Source organism: Furipterus horrens, unplaced genomic scaffold (genome assembly GCF_987537825.1).
Source record: "Furipterus horrens unplaced genomic scaffold, mFurHor1.1.pri manual_scaffold_7, whole genome shotgun sequence".
Taxonomy (NCBI): Eukaryota; Metazoa; Chordata; class Mammalia; order Chiroptera; family Furipteridae; genus Furipterus; species Furipterus horrens.
This window is the reverse complement of record NW_028327177.1, coordinates 95,847,956-95,873,045: the sequence shown is the minus strand read 5'-3', so window position 1 is coordinate 95,873,045 and position 25,090 is coordinate 95,847,956. Positions and strand designations below refer to the sequence as shown.

Below are 25,090 nucleotides of genomic sequence, written 5' to 3'. Positions count from 1 at the left end.
TTGGCCCTCCTGGACCAAGGAGAAGGGGCCAGGGGTCTGGGAAATCTAAGGGTAGGTGAGTAATTCACAGGAAGATGAGAAACAAAGAACACAAGGTAAACAAATTCCTGGTAGGCAACCCAGAAACAATGGGATAGAGGGTCTTCCCTCCAGTACAGATTATTGCATGGATCATTTCTGTCTACCATACTTAATTCACATAGGCTCAGGTGAGAATGCAAAGGTGGATATACCACGGTTCCCTTTCCGAAGCAGGCCTTTTCACTTGAATGCCCTTAGGCAGGAAAGGGGGGAGGGTCAATGGTTCTTTCTGAGTCTTTTGTTTCTTAATAAATAGCTTAAAATCAATATCCCAAGAGGCACATTTTGGGGTGGCAAAACTGTGGTCCCCTTTACTGGCTCATTGCCCTTGTTAGGCTTGCATTTATTTATGTTTGCCACTGATGGCAGTGTTGGTGACGTTCACGTTCCTGATGCGCAGCATCATTTGCTTCCTGCATTTTCCCGTTTAGTGAAACTCCTTTCCATTCCTCCCTGTAGAATTACCCTGTATGACTACCAGGCCATGTGCAGGGCCAACAAGGAGAGCAGTGACGGTGCCCATGGGCTCCTGGACGTAAGTACAGTGTGATCACCCCCAAAACAGCTGCACATGTCTGTCTTTGAGTGAGCATATCTTTTCCTGTGGGGTAATCAAGTTATCTTGTTCAAAACTATGAATGTTTAAAAGTATTTGATGACTTTACTGGCTGAGTAGTCTTTCCTGTTTAAACCCAAATTCAGTGATTATAGAAATGACAAACAGATCTGACGTCTTTGATGGATTAATGCAGCAGCCCCTGTTGATGGGTAGAAAAGAGAAGTTTTGAGGATCATCTTATTCTTAGATACAAGAATTTGGTTTGGTTCAACAGAAATCTTCCTTTTGGTTTGTAATAGAGCTGTTAGCCTATGAACAAATTCACATTTTGATGATTGATTCTTGCCCCTAATCATGCTGCTGCTGAGTTTCAACATCATTTCCCTGGAGCTGTTTCCACAGCTGACGTCACAGTTGAGGGTCAATCAACAGAGCTATTGTAGCATTGGAAAATGGCTTTCTGAGTGCCAGGAATTAACTGCTATAATTTATACCCAGTTTTACAATATAATTTACAACGTGCAAGCAATATAAGTTTGGCCACCAATAACTTGAAAACACACATACAAAAAAAAAATATATATAGATATAGATATAGATATAGATATATATATAGATATAGATATAGATACTTCAATATAGTTCAGCATATGTATATAAACATCACCCTTACACGTTATTTTGTAAATTCCAAAAATTAACCTAAAATTTGGCTTGAAACACAAAATTTGAGTGATTTTTGTTTTAAAATATAAATACGCACATTCTGATTTGCAGATGTACATCTTGCAAGGGGATTATTTAAAAACCAAATATTTAACATGGTTGTTGTACACTGAGGGCACAAGAAAAGATTTGGAGCTAGAAAATTTTTGAGATTCAACTAAGAACTAAGAATTGAACATTTTGCAAAACACTGCTTTTTGGTTAGAATCAACCTTTCTTTCCAAGCTCAACTTCCCTAATCTTAGCATGAATATTTCCAGATTTAAAATGTTCCCAAGATATGTTTTCATCATTAGGCTTAAAAGCTCAGTGGCTTTACCCTCCTGAATGATAATATGCATTTAAATTTTTTAATCTCACATTTACATAATCCATTAGTTTACCCGTATATTGAGCCAGTGTCTGGCAGGAGATGCTTGAGCCAACTTCCCCCTGGCCTCAGGGTGAGGTGCCCCTGTGCCTGTCCCTCCCCACACCAAAGCCTCTTTAATCCATTATTCATTCTTTCCTCCCTGACTCACACTCCCAAGGACCACTGAAATGTCACTGTCCATCTCAGCAGGTACAAAGACACAGAACTATCCCATGGTCTGATGACCTGGGTCATTTTGAAAGAAAGATGATTATTTTTCAAGCCCTAAAAGTTGTAATGGCAAAACCTGAAGACTACAAGGTTGCATTTGGTTTTAAGGAATAATTGATTGTTCTTCTCCTTATCTGACCCCCATCCTGAGGGTTCTGTGATTTAGGAAATGACGGTGATACATTCAGCTGAATCAGAGCAAGAAGAGATTTAGTCTGAAATCTGAGTAGGCTGGAAATAACCCTGGTAGATTTATGTTGTTCTGTTTATTTACTAATTGACTTCCAATAGGGAAGCTTCAAGAATGGTTTGGTATTTAAAAATTCATTCTTGTTTTATTTAAAATTGGATAATGTTCCCCCTTCCTAGTGCCAGTCTTTATCATCACAATGCTGAGAAGGTAAGATTAAGCAGACCTCATTTAAGAAATCAGGATTTGGAATTTCAATTCTCTGATATCTAAATGCAACCACAAAGGATTCTGATATTTTTCTGAACCTGCCATCTGGAGCCCAGGCTTTACCAATGTCTTTGCATGTCTTTCAAATCTGCCAGCTACTCACATATCTGACATACCTAGGTACAAAGAACTGACTGAGTGGGAGACTTGGTATTTTCCAGAATTCAGGAAATTGAATTATCCACATAGGAAATATCACAGAGTAAACAATCCAACTGCTTTTTTTAATTAAAATATCCTGAAATAAAGATTAGGCTGTCAATGCCTTCTTTTATAGAGTGAAGGGGATTTTCTGCAAGGATAAAATCACATGTTTATATGGTTATCATTTTTTTCAAGTCCAAATATCTAAGTGTGAGAAAAAGCAGCTTAAATCCTACATAATTCATGGGCAGCATTAAAATCAAGTACGTATTTTCACTTATTTCAATGAATGACATATGGTGATGGTAGTGATGACGAACAGAACAGGGAATCACCTTTCCAAAAAGCAGCCCTGTAAATTACCATTTGAAATTAGTTACATGATTCCAACCCCTCAGCATTAAGCTGTGAAATATTAGCCCCTAGAGGGTAAAGGTTTAAGCATCCTTTGCTGAACTTCCTTTTTCCTCCCAGAGATAACCCCCGTATTAAACAATGTTTATTTTACTTGTAAATCACATCTCACTACAGGGGAGTTCAAAGTTTTAAAATGTTAGTTTTGGGATACAGTATCCAACTGTTCTTTTATTTTAGCTGGAGCTTCACTGTTTTTTTAACATGATATCAATCTCTCTTAAAGAATAACATTGTCTTTATGTAAAGCCTTAAATTAAACTACATATTTTGTGTGTGATACACTATTTTAATGACCTGAATTCTTCTCTTCAGCCTTATAATGCCTTCCTTGCTGCAGTAAAGTGGATAATGACAGAACTTGTCTTGTAAGTATAATTTCTACATTTAAAAAATTATTATTGCTTTTCTTGTGTATTAAGTGAATTGGGAGGTTCTGCTTCATGCTTTCAATAACCATTAGAGTCATTATACTCTGAGATAACCTCATTGGAAACCTCAGAATATTGAATGTTGAGACAAAAAATTTATCTTTTATTAAGTTATTTAGGGTCACTACTTATGCCTTTATGTCATTGTTTAGCAGAATAACAGCTTGCAATACACAAACCAAATTTATTTATTGTGGTTACTGTTAAATTTAACATAGATGTCTGGCTGTTTTTACTGCAGCCTGGGTGGGCTGTGGTCAGAAGAACAAATTGCCAGGACTGTCCACTGTGCTACTTTGGATATCTTGCCATGCACAGGAGCAGGGCTTTGCTCAGGTGTGATTTGTTTATCTTGTCAAATTCCGATCCTGTTTGAAGGATGCTGGATGCATCTGTGCCTTAGGTCAGTCAGACTAGAATTGCCACAGAGGCGAAAGGCTTGACTTCCAGATGAGATATTGAGCACATTACAGAAGCACTGTATCACACAAAAGCAGGAATTCCACAGATGGGCATGGAAATAAGATCCTTAAGGCTGTACCAAATTCTCATTCTTTATTTTCACCACGAAAGTTCAGTTCTGTGGGTTTGAGGGAGATTTATTGCCACTTGATGAAGAGACATTGTCTTCTCTGTTGCTTTAATGTAACCTATATTAATTTAACAAAGTTATAAATTCAAGTGGGGAGTAAGTTCTGCATGTACATAGAGACAGAAATATGGTAACAGATAATTGTGGGTTCTTGATTGAGAGTGATTTGCTAGAGATAGTAACCATGTGCCTGAAAAAGAAATGGCTGAATTTTGGTCTGTCTCCATGCATTTGGAGAAGGATTTATATTACTTTTGAATTGTTATGAGCGATTGTGAAATTTTGATTTTTTAAATTCATGTCGTGGTCTAATTTCATAAAAAGAAGTTTGTCCCATATGTCCCTACACACACACACACACACACACACACACACACACACACACACACGAGTTACACACTTGGCTGAACACGTTTGCATTGCAGTGTAAATCTCGAAAGGATCCTTTATTACTGCAGATCATAGTCTAGTAGAGAATATTCTAGTTGTTGTTCTGAGTCAAGGCAGGGGAAGCCCTCTAGAAGATGAGCTTTTACTAAGGACTCAGACTATAACTAGAGACTATTTCTTCCTATAAAGCAGAATATTTCTCAGCAGAGTCCATGAATATAGGTAAACCTGATTTCAGGGTTTGGTTGGCATTGATGATAAACTAGCCTTTCCACAAATAAAATAGAACCCAGTGAAAGTTTGGTTGGTAACTGAACTGGCCATGTTGATATCTCCAGATTGTGATGTTTCAAACACGGTGAGCAATGCTAGAGACAACACGATGTCACTGTTCTATTCAGGGTGTGGATGAACAAGTAACATTGGGCTTTTCTGTCACACTTAGGTTCCTGGTGGAATTTAACCTCTGCAGTTGGTGGCACTCAGATATGACAGCTAAAGGTAAGCTGCAGCTCAGAGTGATGAGCCCTGGGTCCGTTGACTCCTTTTAATCAGGGATGTGCTTGCATAAAACTACTCAGGATGTTGCAGGAAATTACTGGTAGTGAGAAACTCAAGCAGCACTCAGAGAGGCAGAGGAACAAACTTTTATTTACACATGTGGGCCCAGAGGAGTAGTCTCCAAAGGTCTGAGCCCTGGGCAACACATCAGACAAGCTTTTATGACATTTTTCCAGCAAGCGTGGGAATCAGTGCTCATTGGCTGATCGTTCATGGGCAAACTGTTCATTGGTGGATTGTTCACGGGCAAACTGTTCAAAAAGTTTTTCTGATGCAAATACAAACACAGTTACAAAAACAGAACATGGTGATCATACCTTTTTCTGATGCAAATATTCAAGCACAGTTACAGAGACAGAACATGGTGATTATTTTCCCTATCAAGGACAAAATGATGATTTTTTAGGTCTTTCAGCAAAAGGTATCCTTTATGTTAAGTGTAGCACCATCCAGTCTGATGAAAAATCCACAGCCTTCATTCAGCACTTGTTGAATATACACTTTGACCTGTTTCATTAACTAAGGCTTCAAAGCCATACTTTATACAGGTAAAACCTCAAAACATTCATGGGCAGTACTAAAATCTACAGGAGACAGACACATTGCCTTCTCAGGCTGAATGAAGAGATAAATATTCTATTTTGTTGTGTTTTGTTTTATTTTGTTTACAATTGTCCTCATAAAATATAAATCTAATCATATTACTTTTCCCACTCTAAAACCTTCAGTGATTTGAGCAGTAATTAGTTTAAGCTTTAAGAGGCATGAGTTATGGAGCTACATCAGTATGGACTTGCATCCTGCCTCCAAGATTGGCCTTTGGGCAAGGCTCAGTTTCCCCACAGTAAGCAAAATAGAAAATAATAAAATCTTATTTATGATACATCTGATGAAAGGTTAATTTCTAAAATATATAAAGAACTTACACAGCTCAACACCAAGAAGATAAACAACCCAATTAAAAAGTGGATAAAGGATCTGAATATACTTCTCCAAGGAGGACCTACAAATTGCCAATAGCCTTGAAAAGATGCTCAGTGTCACTAATCATCAGAGAGATGCAAATTAAAGCCACCATGAGGTACTGCCTCACACCTGCCAAAATGGCTATCATCAATAAATCAACAAACCACAAGTGCTGGCGAGGATGTGGAGAAACAGGAACCCTACTGCACTGTTGGTGGGAATGCAGACTAGTGCAGCCACTGTGGAAAGCCATATGGAGTTTTTTCAAAAAAAATTAAAAATGGAACTGCCTTATGACCCAGCAATTCCACTTCTGAAAATGTATCCGCAGAAACCCAAAATACTGACTTGAAAGACTACAGGCACCCCTGTATTGACTACAACATTTACAATAGCCAAGATCTGGAAACAGTCCAAATACCCATCTGCAGAAGAGTAGATAAAAAAGCTGTGCACAGTTACACAATGGACTACTACTCAGCCATAATAAAGAATAAAATCTTACCTTTTGTGACAATATGGATGCACCTGGAAATTATTATGCTAAGTGAAATAAGCCAGTCAGAGAAAGACAAATACTATATGATCTCACTTATATGTGGAATCTCATAAACAAAATAACTTAAACAAAATAGAAACAAAAACATATATACACAGAACAGAATGACAGCTGTCAGAGGGAGAGAGGAAGGTTGGGGTCCTGGATGAAAAAAGGTGAAGAGACTAAGCAAAAAATATATCCAGCATATAGATATGGACAACAATGTGGTAATAGCCAGAAAAAGAAAAAAGAAGAGTGGGAGAGGTGGTAAAGAACAAAGGAGGGATATATGGAGACAGAAAGAGACTTGACTTGGGGTGGTGAGCACATGATGCAGTATGAAGATGATGTTTTATTGAGTTGTACACTTTAAACCTGTATAGTTTTATTAACTGATGTTACCCCAATAAATTCAGTTAAAATAGTCTAACAAGTTCCAATACTGAAGAAAGCTTTGAATGTCAACTCTGTCCATATTGATTCAAGAACCCAGTTTGTACAATTAGCACAGATTGAGACTAAGGGGAGGGAAGGGAAAAGGTTTCCAGTTGCTTTCCAGGAGTTTGAATAGATAACTAAAGCTGAAGGATGAAGATAATTGCAAGAACGGTCAGATGCATTTCGCTGATTAAGATAAAGGAGAAAGAGATGGCTCTATTCAGACAGTATGGAGGTTCATCATCACAGAATGTCACATGTCCTACGTATTAATAAAGGATTCCTAAAAAATAATATTAATATCCTATCATTTGTTTGTGTGCATGTATGTGTCTAATAGTGAGATAAATCATGTTATGTGCTGAGTATAGTGACTGGAATATAGTAAGCTCTCAAAAAATAGTAGTTGTAATTATGATCATGGTGATGACAGTGTTGACTCCACAGTGATGACTGGTTGAGTCCCCGTGCCCTGCAGAACCAATGCTTTTTTCATAAGGGTTATCTCTCGCTCATCTCCCTACCTGTTCATCACTTGCTGTTTCTCATATACACCTTATTCTTTCTTTCTTTTGTGTATATATTTATCTTGATGTTTTTTAAACCTGGGATGCCAGACATGAGCAAACTGCTACCATTATTATCGTTTTAAATTATCTGTCATTTAAAAGGAGTAGATTAGTAACATATCAGGTTCCCCCCAGGTACTGGATATATTTTAGATTGATATTTCCTCTCCCTTCCCTTAAGACCCAGGCAATGTGGATTCCCTCAGTTCTCCCAGGAAGAATTAGCAACATTTCCTTCTTGCTTCTGTACCAGGCAGTTCACACAATTTCCAGCTCTTCTTCACCATTCTTGCCTCAGTTTGTTTGTTAGATTTACACTAAACTAGAATTTTAATGATGGGAGCTGTGTCTTAACCATTGCTATCCCATAGCACCTAACTGGTGCTTAGTGCATAGTTGGTGCTCAATCTTTGCTTACCATGTACACTAATACATTTTTTTTTTTTTTTTGGCCAGGTATCACCATTATAGTTACTGTAATCATAACTTTTTAACTTACATATTGGCCCCTTTTTGTCTAAATTCAAGACCTCACTGATTTCTTGTCAGAATATGAGGTGTAGCTACATATGCAGAGTTTTACCCATGCATTTGTCTGCATGGAGTAGCCTCTGATAACAATGAACATGATCCAATGTGTTTGGGGTTGGCTCTGTTCTGGAAAGTTGACAGGCTAGTGGACCAGGTCCAGATGCCCTGCTTTCAAATTCTCACACTGTCCTGGTGACCCTTCAGACATGGGCTTGATCGTTGCCCCGTCCTGCTGGGTTGGTACCATCTTTGAACAACAGTGAGTGTCCATAATCCCACTTCTAGAAACTTATCTAAAGGAAATAAACCAATATGGGGACAAAGGATTCTATGATAGAATGATCACCTCTAGGGAATTTATAATTACAAATACCAATAGCTCTTTAAATGATGAACAATAGGGACATTTCAATATAAATTACATCTCATCCACAGAAAGACATAAACATTTTTTAAATGAATCTATTCCTGATACCTTTTACCAGGTTCAAAAATGCTCATGATGTTAAATAACATAACAAGGAAAACAATGTAAAAACCTGTATATACCCTCCAAAAAGCATTTAATGGTGGGAGAGGGGGGTATAGAGTAAAATAGGACCAGTAATCAGTATGCCAATGGCAAGTCAATGAGCAGAAACCAAAATATGAATTAGAAAGAGTGTCATGCACCCCAAAGAAAAATTTACCTGTGACATGAACCTGCTTAAAATGGCATACAATTTGGAAAAAGAGAGATGAGAAGGAACCTATTAAATGGATGCTTATCTTTTTTTTTTTTTTTAACTTTTCTTATTTGACCAGCTTTTCCACAATTTCACTATTACAGGTATAAAAAAACATAAATGAAATTCAGAGAGACAAAAGGAAGGTAAATAGAGGCTAAGAGAGTGGGTTGCAAGTTGGTTAAAATGCTGCTGTCTCTGGAGCACTGGTGCCCGGGGACAGATCACCACTCCTCCCAAGCAGGCTGAGCTCCAGGAGACTGTTTAACCTAGGGATTGGGCACTGTGGTTTCAGAGCCAGGCAGCCTTCCTCTGCTGCTTTCTGGCTGTGAGATTGTAGGTAAATCATTTGGTCTCTTGGGGCTTTGATTTCCTCACTGGCCAACAGAAAATAGTGGACAGGATGTGGCGTGGGAGATGAATTGAACAATGTGTGCAACAGTGGTAGTGGGCAGTGCTTGTGTTTTGGGTGGCAGTGAGTTTTTGGCTAAGAGGCCGGGCTGTGAGGAGTGTGCCCCGTCCTGAGGGCAGTGGGCTGGTGGTTTTCCGTGGTTTACTTTTTGTTACCCTTCCTCAAACCGTGTGTCTGCCTATTCCATGGCCGAGGGGCTTCAACGATGAGCATGAGGATGCACTCCTTCTCCATGCAAACCTCCATTCCCACTTCTCCCTTTCTCACCTTGGCCTGCTTTCCTTCCCCACTCCTGCCTCCACAGGCATCTGCCCACACTCTGGTTCTGGTCCTTCAAATCTGACAATTAGTTTCTGGGTCTTTTGAGGGCCTGTCATGGTGCTCTTTGGCTAAACCAGTAGTTTTCAACTTGGGGGGAGATCTTGCCTCCCACAGGTCATTGCAACATCTGGAGACATTTTTGTTTGTCACAACTGGGGGTAAGGTGCTATTGACATCTAGTTAGTAGAGGTCAGGGATGCTCCTAAATATCCTACAATACACAACCTCTGAAAACAAAGAATTACCCAACTCAAAATGTCGATAGAGTAGTCCCCCCTTATCTATAGGGGACATATTCCAAGACCCCCAATAGCTGCCTGAAAGCATGGATAGTTCCAAACCCTACCTATACCGTATTTTCTTCCTATAAATACATACCTATGATCAAGTTTAATTTATAAATTAGGCATACTAAAATATGAATAATAACTAATAAGAGAACAATTATAACAATATACTGTAATAAAAGTTATGTGAATGGGTCTCAGTCACTGATAATCAAGTGACTAACAGGCATTATCATGCACAGCATGGATACTCCCAATAAAGAGATGGCTCATGCCTCAGGCAGGATGAAGCAGATGGTATGAGGTTTCATCACATTGCTCAGAATGCTGTGCAATATCAAACTTATGAATCCTTTAGTTCTGAAGTTTATCAGTTAATATTTTTGAACTGCAATTGACTGTGGGTAACTAAAACCACAGAAAGTGAAACTGTGGATACAGGGGCACTATTGTATTGTCACTGATGAGAAAGCCCAGTGTAGATCAATGGGTGCAGGCTAGGGGATGACAGACTTTGCACGCACGATGGTAACAGACACTTGTTAAGGTTCCCATTCTGAAATTTCACATTCCCTCTCCCCTGCTTTCCTATCCACCAGGACCAACAGTGGGAAATAGTTTAGCTCAGAGGAATAAAGTGATGCTTTAGTTCTCTGTTTCTGTTTTAGGAAAATTTAAGAAAAGACCCTTAATTGATAATTCCAAGTTATCTCATTCCATTGCTACACTGTGAGACCTTTTTTCCCCACAGACTCTAGATAAAGACCTTGTCAAATAATTATATTGTTGATACATGGTGCACCCATACATAGTGTTTTTCCATTTCCAGAGGACTGGCACTAGATTATCTTCAGATCCCTTCAACATACCTGAGAAGTGGGGGCTGCTAGTATCTGTCACTGAACTTTCCTGAGGCACCGAATTCAGACAGCTAATAGATAATGGGCCCAGACCTACACCAAGACCTGACACCTCAGCTAGACAGCAGTGGGAGAGACAGTGGGCCACCTCGGCTGCTGCACATGAACTGTCACATTTAGGCCAAAAGCCCTCTGCTGGGCATGGTGGTGGCTTTTCCATTCTATAGATGAAGAAACTGAATCAAATGAGGGTGAAGAAAGTCAACTGCAGGGCTGCTATCATATGGGTATTTTTGTTAAATGTAAACATAGATCTTAGACACAATGTAAGGAGAGAAAACTTTCAAGCACCATAACTACATTGACTTGCAGGGTCTCCTCATTCTAAATGTACTGTTCTCTCACTAGCTAAAGACCCTGAGCTGAGACATACATCTTTGCTTAGCTAAAAATGGTATCTGTAATTACACTGTTTATCTGCTTTGTTTCCTTAATGAAGGGGACTGGAAGACCATTTCTGCTTGAGTATCACAAAGGTATCATTTTGGCAAAGTTGCACAAAGAGAATGGAACTCATTGGCACCCAGCTATGAATGGGGGTGCATTCACAGAGACAAAAGAAGAGGAAAGCTTTTCAAATGACAACTCTATTCATTCCCAATTGTCTGCACATAATTACTGTGAACCCAAGTCAGTTATTCTCATCAGGGACATTTGTTGCTAAGGGAAAATTAAAGATATTCAATTGTGTGGGTGCTTCATTGTGAGTGAGTGATGGGTTATGGCAGCCTCAGCTGTATGTGTCCGTTGTAACTGGGGTAGGAGGAAGAGTGGTGTGATGGCAAGGAGTGTAAGCTCCAGGAGGCGGCCACGGGTGTGTATCTGGGTGCCACCACTTACAACAGTGACCGTGGGCAAGCATCTCCATTCCTCTGGCCTCTGGGCTCCTCACCTGTAAATCAGGACAGCATCAGGGCCTTGCCCACTGCATGCTGGTAAGGGTGCCGTCCTTGCAGAGGGCCTGGCATAGTGTTTGGCGTTTTGCTCACACTTAGTGAGTGTTGTTTGTGAAGGTGATAGTGGTTTTGCTGTTGAAGTAAATAATGATCATGGTGAGTAGTCCTACTCTCTGTGGGACTCAAGGCAGGCTATGTCTGCTTTCTGAACCCCAGTTTTCCCATCTGGTAAGAGAAAGAATAAGTGTAGCTGAGCTCCATGATTCCTGTGTACTTACACCTTTGTATGATGAGGAGTTTTAAATACCTAAGAGTTAAAACAGTACTCATTGGGTTGCCAGAGACCTGAATTACTGGTTTACAATTTCATAGATAATAGTAAAGACTGACAAATATATGTACTGTTTTCCATAGTACTCCAGACAAAGAAAGGTCTTGATAATAAACCATATTATTTAGATTAAATGTGCCCATGGTTTTATATGATAATTCATGTGTTTCCCAAAAGCACATCAAGCAATCTCCCACCAATCTATAGTCATGCTGCAAAAAGACTCAGCGGTTTATCACCCCATCAGTTTGGGTGGCCTACAATTGTCAAAGCAACAAATATTTCATCTCCAGGAAGAATCAGAGGCAAATATGTCTTGCCATGTTGGACTCATTCCACTGTAACTGGGCCCAGACAATTAGAATTAGAGATGGTGCAATTATTGGGCTTATTTGAATCACGTGTGCTGCCTATCTCAGCCTGCCCCAAAGACCTTTCTTCCTTTCTTTCATCGGCCAAACTTCAGAGAGCGGTTAAATATATACGTGCAGAACCAGACAGCCCAAGTTCAAAGTCTCGCTCTACTACATACTCCACTGAATAAATTTGGGCAATTTTTCAGTCTTCTCCTTCATTCACTAATCTGCAAAGCAGAGATAACAATTATTTCTACCTCATAGTTTTCTTTTTTTTATATGTCTTGTTTCACTGTTAAATATATTAATCCATGTAATGCAAAACATCATCTGGTGTGTAGCAAGTTCTTAATAAAATTAGCTGTTACCATCAGTAGGTGATTAGATGCCATCTGCATGCTTATGCCGTATCCACTTATAATCTGTGCTATTGTTTATTTCATTATATTGGACTCATTTTTTTTGACATTTAAGTAATGTAATTATTAAAATTGAAGGTCAGTATCACTTGCCATACAGAGAAAGGAACTGTAAAAATGAGAATTATGAAAATAAAAAATGTGTCACTCTGAGCTTTACATTTGGCCTCCTGTGGTAAAAAGAGAGAAGAGCAAATGAAATAAGGATGATTAAAATGCCCTAATGTCAAACAAAGAAGCCCTCCTGACAAAATCAGAAGCATTGAAAAAGAACTGGGGAGGGAATAACATTCCCACCAGGGCCTATCTGTGTTGTTACTGTGGGACGTGGGCCACCTACACTCATCTGAAGGCAGGCTATTCGCCACTAGGGACTGAGATTCTCACACTTCTTTTGTCAATTTTATTCAGGAGAATTATTCATTTTTCAGCAAGCATGGAAAGACCTCTCTATGAGCTAGCACTACAGGGCCCAGAGGGACAGAGTATGGTTCCTGGACCTTTGGGAACACGACAACTACCAGCACTGTGCCTTCAATGGAGTCAGGAGTTACGGAGGCAACCATCTGCTAGCCTTTTCTAACCAGAGGGTGCAATGAAATACCACATGCAGAAGTCATGGTGGCAGGAAGCATGGGCACTTAAATAGCATTACCAGAGTGCCAGACACTTTCCATTGTTAATTCATTTAATCCTCAAATAATCATGTGAGGTGGGTATTGTCATAGCCATTTTGCAGATGAAGACAGGAAGGTGTGGAGAAACTAAAAACTCATCTGAGGTCACACAGCAATGGCAGAATATACAAATCCCAGAATTTGTTCTTAGCTACTATGCAATTGGCCCAACTCCTGGAATGTGATACAGCACTTTATAGAGATAACATCCCATGAAGGTTGTATGTGTGTCCACACATGTATGTGAAAGTATACATGTATGTCAGTCTGTTGAGAGCTATAGTCCTTTAGTTTATTTTTTCCTCAGAACAACCCTGGAAGTTAGCATGGGCATCTCCTCTTTATGTCAGTGACCAGTTCCTGAAAATCGCATGTTCTACATTTTTAAAAAAGGTGATGAAGAGTCTACTTTTTGTTTTAAATAGGGAAAAATTGCAGTGCACCACACTTCAATCACAAACATCAATTTCCTCAAAATAACTAAAGCTCAGTGAAAAGCCTATATTATAAAAAACAATTACAACAGTGTATAATGCTTAGAGCATGGCTTCCTGTATCACCCAATGATTATCTCATTATTGTTACAAAACAGTTGTTTTGTATTCAATATCCCTGTGATGACTCACTTGGTGCCAGAAACCTCCCACATGGACATTCTGCAAAACATCTACCCTTGGTTCTGACATCCAACTAATTGTATTTCAAATAAAATGAGACTTTGTGCATACTTCATTTTCTTAAAATCCTATTGAGTTTTGCAATTATAAATGTAAATGACATATGTACATATAACATGTATTTTATATATATATATATGTGTGTGTGTGTGTGTGTGTCTGTGTGTGTTTGTATTTTACATAAACGTCAGCCAAAAACATTATACAGAGTTTGGGTGCTGGAACACTGTAAGCATTCTCCTGGGAAAATGTTAAGGAGAATACTTCCAGTGAAAATACCTTGTGCTACTGGCACCTCCATTTTACACATGATAATACTGAGGATTAGCTGGAAGCAATGCAGCCAGGATTTGTAGTCCAAAGTTCTCTGACTTTAGAGCCTTCAACCTTAACCACTGTGCTATAGCACCTGTCATCCCCATTTACGTATATAGGTATATTTAAAAGTGTTTCAATTACAGTTGATGCACAATATTATATTGGTTTCAGGCTGTACAATCTTGTGATTAGATACTTATACTTTATAAAGTGATCATCTTGATAAACCTAGTACCTATCTAACATCATATGTAGTTATTACAATATTGACTGTATTCCCCATGCTGTACTTTGCATCCCTGTGACTATTCCATAACTACCAATTTGTACTTCTTAATCCCTTCACCCCTTTCACTCAGCCCCCACTGCCCATCTGGCACCCGTCAAAATGTTCTATCTACAACTCAGTTTCTATTCTGCTTGCTTGTTTATTTTGCTATTTAGATTCCACATATAAATGAAATCATCTGGCATTTGTCTTTGACTTATTTCATTTAGTCTAATACCCTTTAGGTCCATCGTGTTGTTATAAATGGCAAGATTTCATTCTTTTTTTGTGGCTGAATCATATTCCTTATCCAGCAACTTAGGTTGTTTTCATATCTTAGCTATTGTAAATTCTGTCATCCTCATTTTAATGTCACAATGGCTTCATTAGAATGCCAGCATTGTTCTTGTTTTTGTTATTTACTATTACTACTATTAGTATTATTAACTGACTCTTACTTAGCACTCATTATGTTCCAGGTACTGTACTAGGTACTCAACATATATTATTTACTTCTCACACCAACCTCTTATAGAAGACCTATATTAACCCCAAATTACAAATTTATAAAATTGAGACTCAGTGAGATTATGTGTGATGGACATAAACTTGCTTAGATAATTTAATTAACCACAAACCTTCACGAAGTGCCTGCTATGTACTCATTTATGTACAGCATTACTTAGTGCTGTATTATTACTGGACAAGGAACTTCATAACAGTAGGATTAAGGTCATGGCTTTGGTTCAAAGGCATTACGTATTTTACTAGTCCATATTTCAATTTTGTTTCTGTAATAAAACTGTGCAATTGTAACATGAACTTTGTCTCACCCTAAATAGTATGGAGTAACTTATATTTTATACATTTATTTAGATATACATATGTGTTTGTTGCTAAGTTCAAGTAAGTCCAAGGTCAGAGACCTGGTGACTGATGTTGTCCCAGAAAGTGGAATTCTTACAATGCATAAATGATAGCTGATCAAGCCAACACAACTGCTTGAGGAATTATAGCTTATAGAGTTGCTTGGCAGATGAAACCACTTGACTAATTAGAAAATAATGCATTATGCTGTGCCTGGAAAAATCACAGAGCAGCAGGAGCGGAGCTGTCTTCTGAGTTCCTACAGGCTGCCAGTCATAATAAAGCCTGTTCCCTGCATTCGTTATCTTTTTCTTTGTTTTCTTATCCTTACAGCCCAGAAATTGAAACAGACCCTGGAGCCTTGTGATACTGAATATCCAGCATTTGTCTCTGAGCGCACCATCAAGGAAACCTCAGGGAACATTGCTTGTGAAGACTGCTCCAAGTAAGCCTCGACCCTTCTGCTCAGTAGGAACTTTCCCAGATGGGCCATTGTGACTAGCAGCACAGGATTGCATGGAGAGATGGGAACATGGCCGCCCTCTTGTGTGCGGAAGTATTTCCATCAGCTTGGAAGAAACATCACTTAGCTTTGTGAGAGAGATCACTTAGAATTTGGGAAGCATTCAGAATGCATTAGAATGCATCCTGGAATATGGGCGATTTTTAGTTATGTTTGTTGCTAGTTGGAAAAAGTCCTAATCGGAGTTTTCCTGATGGACAGTTGGCAATTTTGGCTATCTGTTCAAGGTGTATTTACTGAAAACAACAAATCTTCAGGATTCACTGAAATCTGATGTATTGAAAGTGATACTTGGTAGTTTAATATGCATTTCCCTGATTATTAATGTGGGAGTGCCTTTTTTTTTTTTAACAGTTTCATTGGTCATTTGGAGTTCCTGACCTCTTCATTCCTGTTTTCCTAGTGACAGTTCTCTGTTGGATATTGGATCTAATCATACTGATTTGGGTGTTCTTTTTATGTTTTAGATACACCTTCTTTGCAGTTACATGATCTGTATGTGTGTCTTCCTATTCCTGGGTCTGTCTCTTCACATTTATAGATGTCTTTACAGGCACAGAAATGTTCTTCTGCTTTTATTTTAATGTAGTCTAATTTATTCTTTTTTCTGTGATTTATGTATTTTGTTGCTTGTTTAAGAAATTGGTCTCTGCCCTAATGTGATCATATTCTCATGTATTTTTATTTTGAATGCTTTAAAGGGCTGCCTTTCACATTTAAGACTTTAATCCCCCTGGAATTTGTGTGTGTGCGGCATGAGGGAGAGTCTAGTTTGGTTCTTTTCTATATCGTTGGCCTTTTAACTAGCACTTTTTATTGAATAGTCTTCAGTTTCCAATAGATTTATTATGACACTTGTGTCGTGGCTGAGTTCCCTTCTATATGAAGATCTGTTTTCAGGTTTTATGTTTTATCAATACCTATATTAGCACCCTGTCTCTTTAATTATTATGGCTTTATAATCTGACTTGTTATTTAGAACAAATATCCTTTCATTATTCTTCTTCTAAGTCATCTTGGCTATTCTTACCTCTATTCTTTCACATTAATTTTGGAATCAACTTGTTAATATCCATGACTTATGCTAGGGTTTTAATTAAAATTGCTATGTTATACATTAATTTGAAGATCATTGCTATCTTTAATGATATTGGAACTTTTCCCTTATAAACTAAGTATATCTATATCTTTACATGTCTTTTTCTATGACTTTCAATACAATTTAATAATTTTATGTTAGATTTATACCCTGACAGGTTATAGTTTTCCTTGCTATCATAAATGGTATATATTTAAAACTATATTTTCTAATTGGTAATTGCTAGCATATGAGAACATTACTGATTTCTGTACATTGAGTATCTTATACCCAATAAATTGCTAAATGTTCTTTCTGATCCAATAGTTTGTGTATAGATCTCCTCAGCTTTCTGCATAGACAGTAACAGTGAAAATTTCCTTTCTAATCTTCATAATTTGTTATTGTTTTATATTTTATTGCACTGATCTTCTGATACATAGCTGAACAGAAGCATTGAGAATAGGCAGCCATGGCCTATTCCTAATTTAAAGTAATTGCTCCTAATAATTCCATGTTAAGTATGATGTTTGCTATAGGGTTTTTAAAGTTGTAGTAAATTATAAATAATATAAAATTTATATTATTGTAACTATTTTTAAGTGTACAATTCAAGTGCATTCAGTAATTCACAATGTTGTGCAACCACAACTATTACCCATTTCTCAAATTGCTGTAGGTTTTTGGTGGTTAACCATTTATAGTATTAAGTTAACAAATCTCTTTAAGAGTGTTGGGTGCTACTGTTATTATTGTTTTAAACTTGGATGTTGAATTTTATAAATATTTTTTCTACATTACAAAAATAATTTTAATTCTTAATATGTTGAGTTACATGGATACATTTTTTAAATTTTTTTCAATCATGAAATATATTTACCATAAATATATTGAAAAACAGATTGGTTGAGTAATGTGAAAACATACTTGCTTTCCCATGATGGACTTTCATTGTCAAGATTACAAAAACAAAAACATATCTCAGGATTCATTTGCTCGTATTATATGGTGAACTTTTGCATCTATGTTCAGCAGGGAGAGTGTGTTATACCCATTTTTTCTTGTACTGTCATTTGGCTTTGCTCTTACTATCATTTTATTATCACAAGATTACTTGGAGAATTTCCCCTCTTTCTCTAATATCTTAACATTTTGTATAAGATTAAATTACCTGTTTCTTGTAGGTTTGGTAAAACTTATAAAACTATCAATAACTGATGGGTTTTTATTTGTTTCTGTGTGGTTAAATTTTTAACTACTGAGTTAGTTTCTTTAGTGGATTGCTGTCTCTGGAATTTCTATTTCTTTTTGAAATGACTTTGGTGATTATATTTCTTAGAAAATTGCCTATTTCATCTCATTTTTCAAGGTTAATGCATACATTTGTTAATAGTATTATCTTTGGATTAAAAATGTTACCATATTGGTGATTTTGCCCCCTTTTAAGTCATTCTCCCTCCCTCTCCTGTCACTCCCCTTTCCCTCCTCCCTGCCCTTCTCTTTCCCTCTCTCTCTCTCCCTCTCTCTCTACTACCCCCAACCCCCATGGACTCCCTCCTGCCGACCTTCCTGTGTTTCATGTTTCCTCTTTCTCCCCATATTGGCAGAGATATGCTTGTTTCGTTTCTTTTTTCAAACAATCATTTAGTTAGTTTGATTTTTTTCCATTTTTTTCTTTGACTTTCTATCTTATTTATTTTGTTTCTTATCTCTATTATTACCTTTCTTCTGTGTTTTGGTGGTTTATTCTTTTTTAAAAAAAATTCATAACATTTTGTGTTTGCCACTTACCTTTTCAGCTTCATTCATATATAATATATTATATACATACAAAATTTCTCTCTGCATTCCAGTTTATCGCCATCAATTTAATATATAAGTCTTCTGTTAGTATTTAATTCTAACAATTTTTTAATTTTCACAATTTTTTCTCTATAATATTTCAATAGTTTTTAAGATTTCCTAATATGTGGGGTTTGAGGCTTTAAAAAATATTACTGATATCTAATTAAATGATATTGTGGTCTGTATAACACATGTTTTTAAAAATGTGTGAAGATTTGCTTTGTATTCTAGCACTTGTCCATGTATTTTTGAAAGCAAGTTTCATTCTCTAATCTGGGTACAGGGATTCATATGTTAATATGTATCTATTGGCTCAAGTGTTTCAAAGGTGGTTTTTAGAGGTGCCATTTTTCTTTTTTTTTTTTTTTTAATTCTAGTTATTTATTTATTTATTTATCTGGTTTATTTTTTAGAGAGAGGGGGAAAGGAGAAAGAGAGGGAGAGAAACATCAATGTGTGGCTGCCTCTCATGCGCCCCCAACTTGGGGCCTGGTGTGCAACTTGGTCATGTGCCCTGACTGGGAATCAAACCAGCAACAATTGGTTTGCAGGCCAACGCTCAGTCCACTGAGCCACAGCAGCCAGGGCTCTTTTATTTATTTTATTTTTCAATTACAGTTTACATTCAGTATTATAGAAGGTGTCTATTTTAGGTGCTAATTAATCTCTTACTGGGCTTAACAATTTTTCAACTCCTTTGTGTCATTTAATTCATTTTGCTTTCTATATTTTAAAGCTATGTTATCATGGACATCTCTTTTAGGATTGGTATAGCTTTCTAATAAATCATTGCTTTTATCACTGCGTAAAACCTTGTTTTAAATGATACTGCTTTATGCTTTAATGTCTATTTTGTTGCTAATAGCATAGGCACAGTAGATCTTCTTTTGGTAATACTTTCTAGGCATATTTTCCCCCCTTCCCTCCATTTGCAATTCTTTTTTGTCATTTTACATTAGGATCTATCTTATAAATAGAATATAGCTGGATTTGAAATACTTCTGTTTATTATTGGTAGATTTAATCTTTTAAAATTTATTGTGGTTATCAGCAAGTTTGGATTTATTTTTATTGTCATTTTATATGCCCTCTATTCTTAATTCTTTTTTTTTTTTTTGCTTTTTTTTTTTTTTTTGCCTTCTATTGGATTTATTGTATTCTCTACTCCTTTTATCCCACTTACTAGTAGTGAATTATACACTCTTCTTTTTTCATAGTTACCTTAACTTTTTTTAGCATGTTTTAATTGCTCAGGATTCTTCCCTCCTCCAGGACAGAACTTAGAATTCTCTAACTTAGATACCTTGCATGTCTTTCATGTAATATGCTTTAATACTTTAGTTCTACTCTGTTTTTTTCATCAGAGAAGGAAAACTCTGACTCCAAAAAACCTCCGCTGCCTTGCGGCATACCTCTTCAGGGGAAAGGCTAAGGGAGTAAACCCCGACAGAAAATCCGGAGCCGGAGTCCCTAAGGCGGTTTGACGTTGTAGTCAACACCGGCAACTCCTGCGGCACACCTGAAGCCAAGCTGTATTGACTCCGTCTTTCCCTTGGACCCTTCAGCTGCGAAGAGAGGGGGGGTCTGCTGCATGGGCAACAGCAGACCCTCCATATCACCCTGCCCAGGCTCTGTAGCTTCAGCTTCACTGGAGAGGACACTCCAGCGTCATCACAAGATGTCGATTCAACACGGGAGGAGACAGATGCCGTGTCACTCCCGAGTCGGACTGCACAGCCATTCTCGGCTGTGCAGATGGACTCTTAAGAAGCTACACCATCGTCTCTCGAGACGGACGGCTGCCGACGACTCTGTTTTAAAACCCACTTTATATTGTATTACTGTTGTTCCTGTCTATTGTAAATAAAATGGTTATCAATTTGTTTACTCACCATCTGTTTTTTTTAAACCACTGCTTTTTTGCTTTAGAGTACTTTGGATGTTTTTTCAGGAATGATCTGTGAGTGAGAAATGCTCTTATTCTTTGTCTGAAACACCTTATTTAATAGGTACTCTGCATAGATAATTTAACTCCATACTATCTAAATCAAAATATTTTAAAGCTATTATTCCATTGTCTTCTGGCTTTTAGTTTTGTACCCTTATAACTAGGCTGGCTTCCCAACCCCCGTGACGTTTAATTTACTCTCTCTTTAATGTTCTGAAATTTCACTAAAAACAATACAGTATGTCTAGATATAAATTTATTTCAGTTTGTTTATGTACTTATTCTGAATAATTTCCTTCAACTTATATTAGAGTTCATTAATTTCCTTTTGATTGTGTCTAGTCTGCTGCTTAGAGAGAGTGCATTGAGTTTTTAATATGGATGTCTTACTTTTTATTTCTAGAAGATTTATTTGCTTCCTTTAAAAATCTGAGTGTTCTTTTACATAGTTTTATTCTTAAGTTTCCTATACCTAATTCTAAAGGCTTTTAATGATTAATTTAGTAGTTTAAATTTTGAGGGTACCAATCTTCTTATTTCTTGTGTCTGCTTGCTCTCATCATAGATTTTTGCCCATGTGTTTTGTCATTTTTGACTATAAACTGATATTTACTATTAATTATTATTTTTGTGAGAATAGAATAGAACTTGAGTTTCTCTTCACAATAGGTTTATATCTGGTCTTCAATCATGCATCCTATTGGTATTGACTGCCTGGGAATAGTTGTTAGATAACCTTTTGTATTTAGGAGTGTCTGCATCATATAATTACAGTAAATATTTTTCCTAGGCAACATGTAGTTTAGGAATAAGGTTTGATTTCACATGCTAATGTCAGAGCCCTTGACAACACCAGATTAGCATCTTTTTACACTTAGCTATAAATGTACAAATTGGATTTTAGTATTCTTTCTTGTAATCGTATTGAAACATGATTATTTTGTTTTACTATTTCATTCAGCATGTCTAAGTGTCTAGAGCAGAATAGCTTCCATACTTGCTCGATCTGCCATGTTACAGTTTCCTTCTGACTGAGGACTTCTGAGAGCAACTACAAGCAAACACTGAGGTATAGTGGTTTAGTACAGGAGCTATGCAGAGCGTCCAGAGTGTGAGTCCTAACTCAAGCAAATGCTAACTGTGTGACCCCAAGCAAGAAACTGCTAGAGGTTTGGGAAATCCATGGATGAGTAAGATAAAAAGTTTATGCTGAAGGTGTTTTCACCCATCATGACTAGTCTGTTTCAGACCTTGAATTTCATGCTGATTTGAAGACTCATAGGAAGTTGGAAAGTTGAGTAAGGCCTTATGCAACTTGCTAGCCCCAGTGAAAAGATACTGCAGGCTTTGTAGGATTTCCCTTTCAAAGTTTTATTTCAAGACCACCACCCAGCAGGTCAGTCATACACTACAGAAGCCAAACAATAAAGGCTTGGGGGTCTGATGGAGGGAGGAAAAGGAACTTGTGCTTTTCCTTTCTTTTTAAGTAAATTTTTATTGACATACAAAGTCTGTCCCTAAGGTATCCAATCGTGTACTATGACAAATAGAGACATTTATTAAAGAAGACATTACAAGATACAGGGAACATTGTACACAGGACAATGATACCTCAGTCCCCTTCAAAGTAGGCACCTTGGGACCTCACACAGTTCTCCCAATAGCTATCAGCTGCCCTGTCATATTTTCCTGAATCTCATCAATGGTCTGAAATCTATTCCCTTTCAAAGGTGATTTTACTTTTGAGAAAAGCCTGAAGTAGCAGAGCACCAAACTTTGGCTGTAAGGGAGCTGAATCAGCTGGGTGATTTGATATTTCATCAAAAAACTCTGCACGGGACATGATGCATGAGTGGGTGTGTTGTAGTGATGAAGCTGCCAATCACTAGTTGGCCATAGCTGCAGCCTTCTGAATCATCTGAATGTTTGCTGTGGAGGAAAGTCCAAGCTTCATGCAAAATTTTATGCAGATTCATTGTTCTACTTGCTTAGTCATTTTGAATGTGATGGCCACACAGTACACATGCTCACTCAACAGCGTCTACCACCCTCACTGAGTAGTACAGTGAAGTCATCATTGTTCTTGCATGTGCATTCCAGTCCACTCTCCTTGGCGGCTAGGTTTCCTTGTTGTCATGCAAACCATTCTCATTCTGTTAACAATGGCTGGACATTTTCTGGACAGACCCATTTAGCAGATAAAGAAAAGTGTACAAACCATATGATTGCAGCTTAATGAATTTTCACAAGGCTGATACATCTATAAAACTAGCACTCAGGTTAAGAACTAAAAGAACATTCAAGTCCCCCAGAAGCCTCCCACATGCCCCCTTCTAGGTACAACCCCAATTACCATAAGTAATTGATAATTGGTTTTACCTGCTTCTAATGTCAACTCGTGACATGGCAATTTAATTCATAAGAGATTAGAGCTGATGTATGAATGACTTTGAAGGAGGTTTCTAAGGAAAACAAAATAGAGTCTTAGGAAAAAAGTTAAAGATATGTTAGGACTTCAGAAGGCAATTCTTGTTTTTTAAATTTTTAAAATTTTTTTCAATTACAGGTGTATAAGGTATGATTAGACAGTTATATAACTTACAAAGTGATCACTTCAATAAATTTAGTACCCACCTTCACCATACATAGCCATTACAATATTGACTATGTTTCTCCATGACTGTTTTGTAACTACCAGTTTGTACTTCTTAATCTCTTCCCTCTTTCCGCCCATCTACCAATCCTCTACTATCTGGCAAACATCAAACTGTTCTCTGTATTCATGAGTTTGATTCTGCTTTGTTTATTTTGTTTGATAGATTACACAGATAAGTGAAACATAAGGTATTTGTTTTTGTCTTCCTCACTTATTTCACTTACCTCACTTACCATAGTACCTTGTAGATCCATCTTTGTTGTTGTAGATGGCAAAGTTTTTTTTTTATGACTGACTAATATTCCATTGTATATATGTACAAATTCTTTATCCATTTAGCTATTGATGGACACTTAGTTTGCTTCCATATCTTGGTTATTGTAAATAATGCTGCAATGAATATATAGGTGCATATGTCTTTTAAAATTAATGTTTTAGGTTTCTTGGGATAAATACCCAGAAGTGATATTACTGGGTCCTCTTTTCTATTGTTATATTGCCTTTGTTTTAAAGTCTATTTTGTTTTTGTTTTCTTGAAATAATCTTTTTTTTATCCCTTTGCTTTTAGTCTCTGTGTCTCTTTTGATTTGAAGTGAGTTTCTTGTAGGTAGCATATGTGAAGATTTTGTTTTTTTATCCTGCCCATGCCTTCTGACCTGCAAAGTTTCTGTTGAGAAATCAACTGACAGTCATGGGAGCTCTCTTATAGATCACTAATTTTCTCTTGTGACTTTAAGGTGCTCTTTGTCTGTAACCTTTGGCATTTTAATTATGATGTGTCTTAGTGTGAGCCTCTTTGGGTTCAACTTGTTTGGGACTCTCTGCACTTTCAGGGTTTGTATGTCTATAACCTTTACCAGGTAGAGGGAAGGTTTCCATCATTATTTCTTTGAAAGGTTTTCAATTTCTTGCTCTCTTTCTTCTCCTTCTGGCACCCCTATGATGCAGATGTTGGTCACTTGATGTTGTCTCTGAGGCCCCTTAAACTATCCTCATTATTTTTGTAATCTTTTTTTTTTTTTTTTTTTTTTTGCTGTTCTGATAGGCCACTTTCTACTACCTTGTCTTCCAAATCACTGATTTGATCCTCTGTTCCTCTGCTTTCTCTGATTTACTGTTTATTCCATCTAGTGTATTCTTTATTTTAGTTATTGTATTCTACATTTCTAACTGGTCCTTTAATGTTTTCTATGTTCATTTTTATGTTTCCTATATATCCTGAAGTTTTCACTAAGTTCTTTGAATATCCTTATAACCATTTTTTTGAACTGAGTATCTGGTAGAGTGCTTATTTCCATTTTGTTTAGTTATTTTTCTGGAGTTTTTTTCTGTTCTTTCATTTGAAACATGTTTCTTTGTCTTTTCATTTTGGCTGCCTCCCTGTATTTGTTTCTGTGTGCTAGGTAGAGGGCTATATCTCCTGGTTTTGATAGAATGGGAAGCTCAGTAGCACAGATTCTCTGGTCACCTGAGCTGGGTACTCTAGGTGTGTCCCTTGTGTGGGTTGTATGTCACTCCTGCTGTAGTTGAGTCTTGATTGCTCCTGGTATGTCAATGAGAAGGACTGGACTTTGGGCTGA

General features: G+C 37.3%; 1 protein-coding gene across 1 annotated transcript in view; it reads left to right on the top strand.

Annotated features, from left to right (window-relative positions):
• CACNA2D3 (calcium voltage-gated channel auxiliary subunit alpha2delta 3) overlaps positions 1 to 25,090 on the top strand; it is a 931,470-nt gene that overhangs the window by 862,665 nt on the left and 43,715 nt on the right. The window contains exons 32-35 of the mRNA XM_090284008.1: positions 541 to 616; positions 3,283 to 3,335; positions 4,826 to 4,881; positions 15,794 to 15,905. Coding sequence (XP_090140134.1) covers positions 541 to 616; positions 3,283 to 3,335; positions 4,826 to 4,881; positions 15,794 to 15,905 — 297 coding nt within the window. The remainder of the gene's footprint in view (positions 1 to 540; positions 617 to 3,282; positions 3,336 to 4,825; positions 4,882 to 15,793; positions 15,906 to 25,090) is intronic.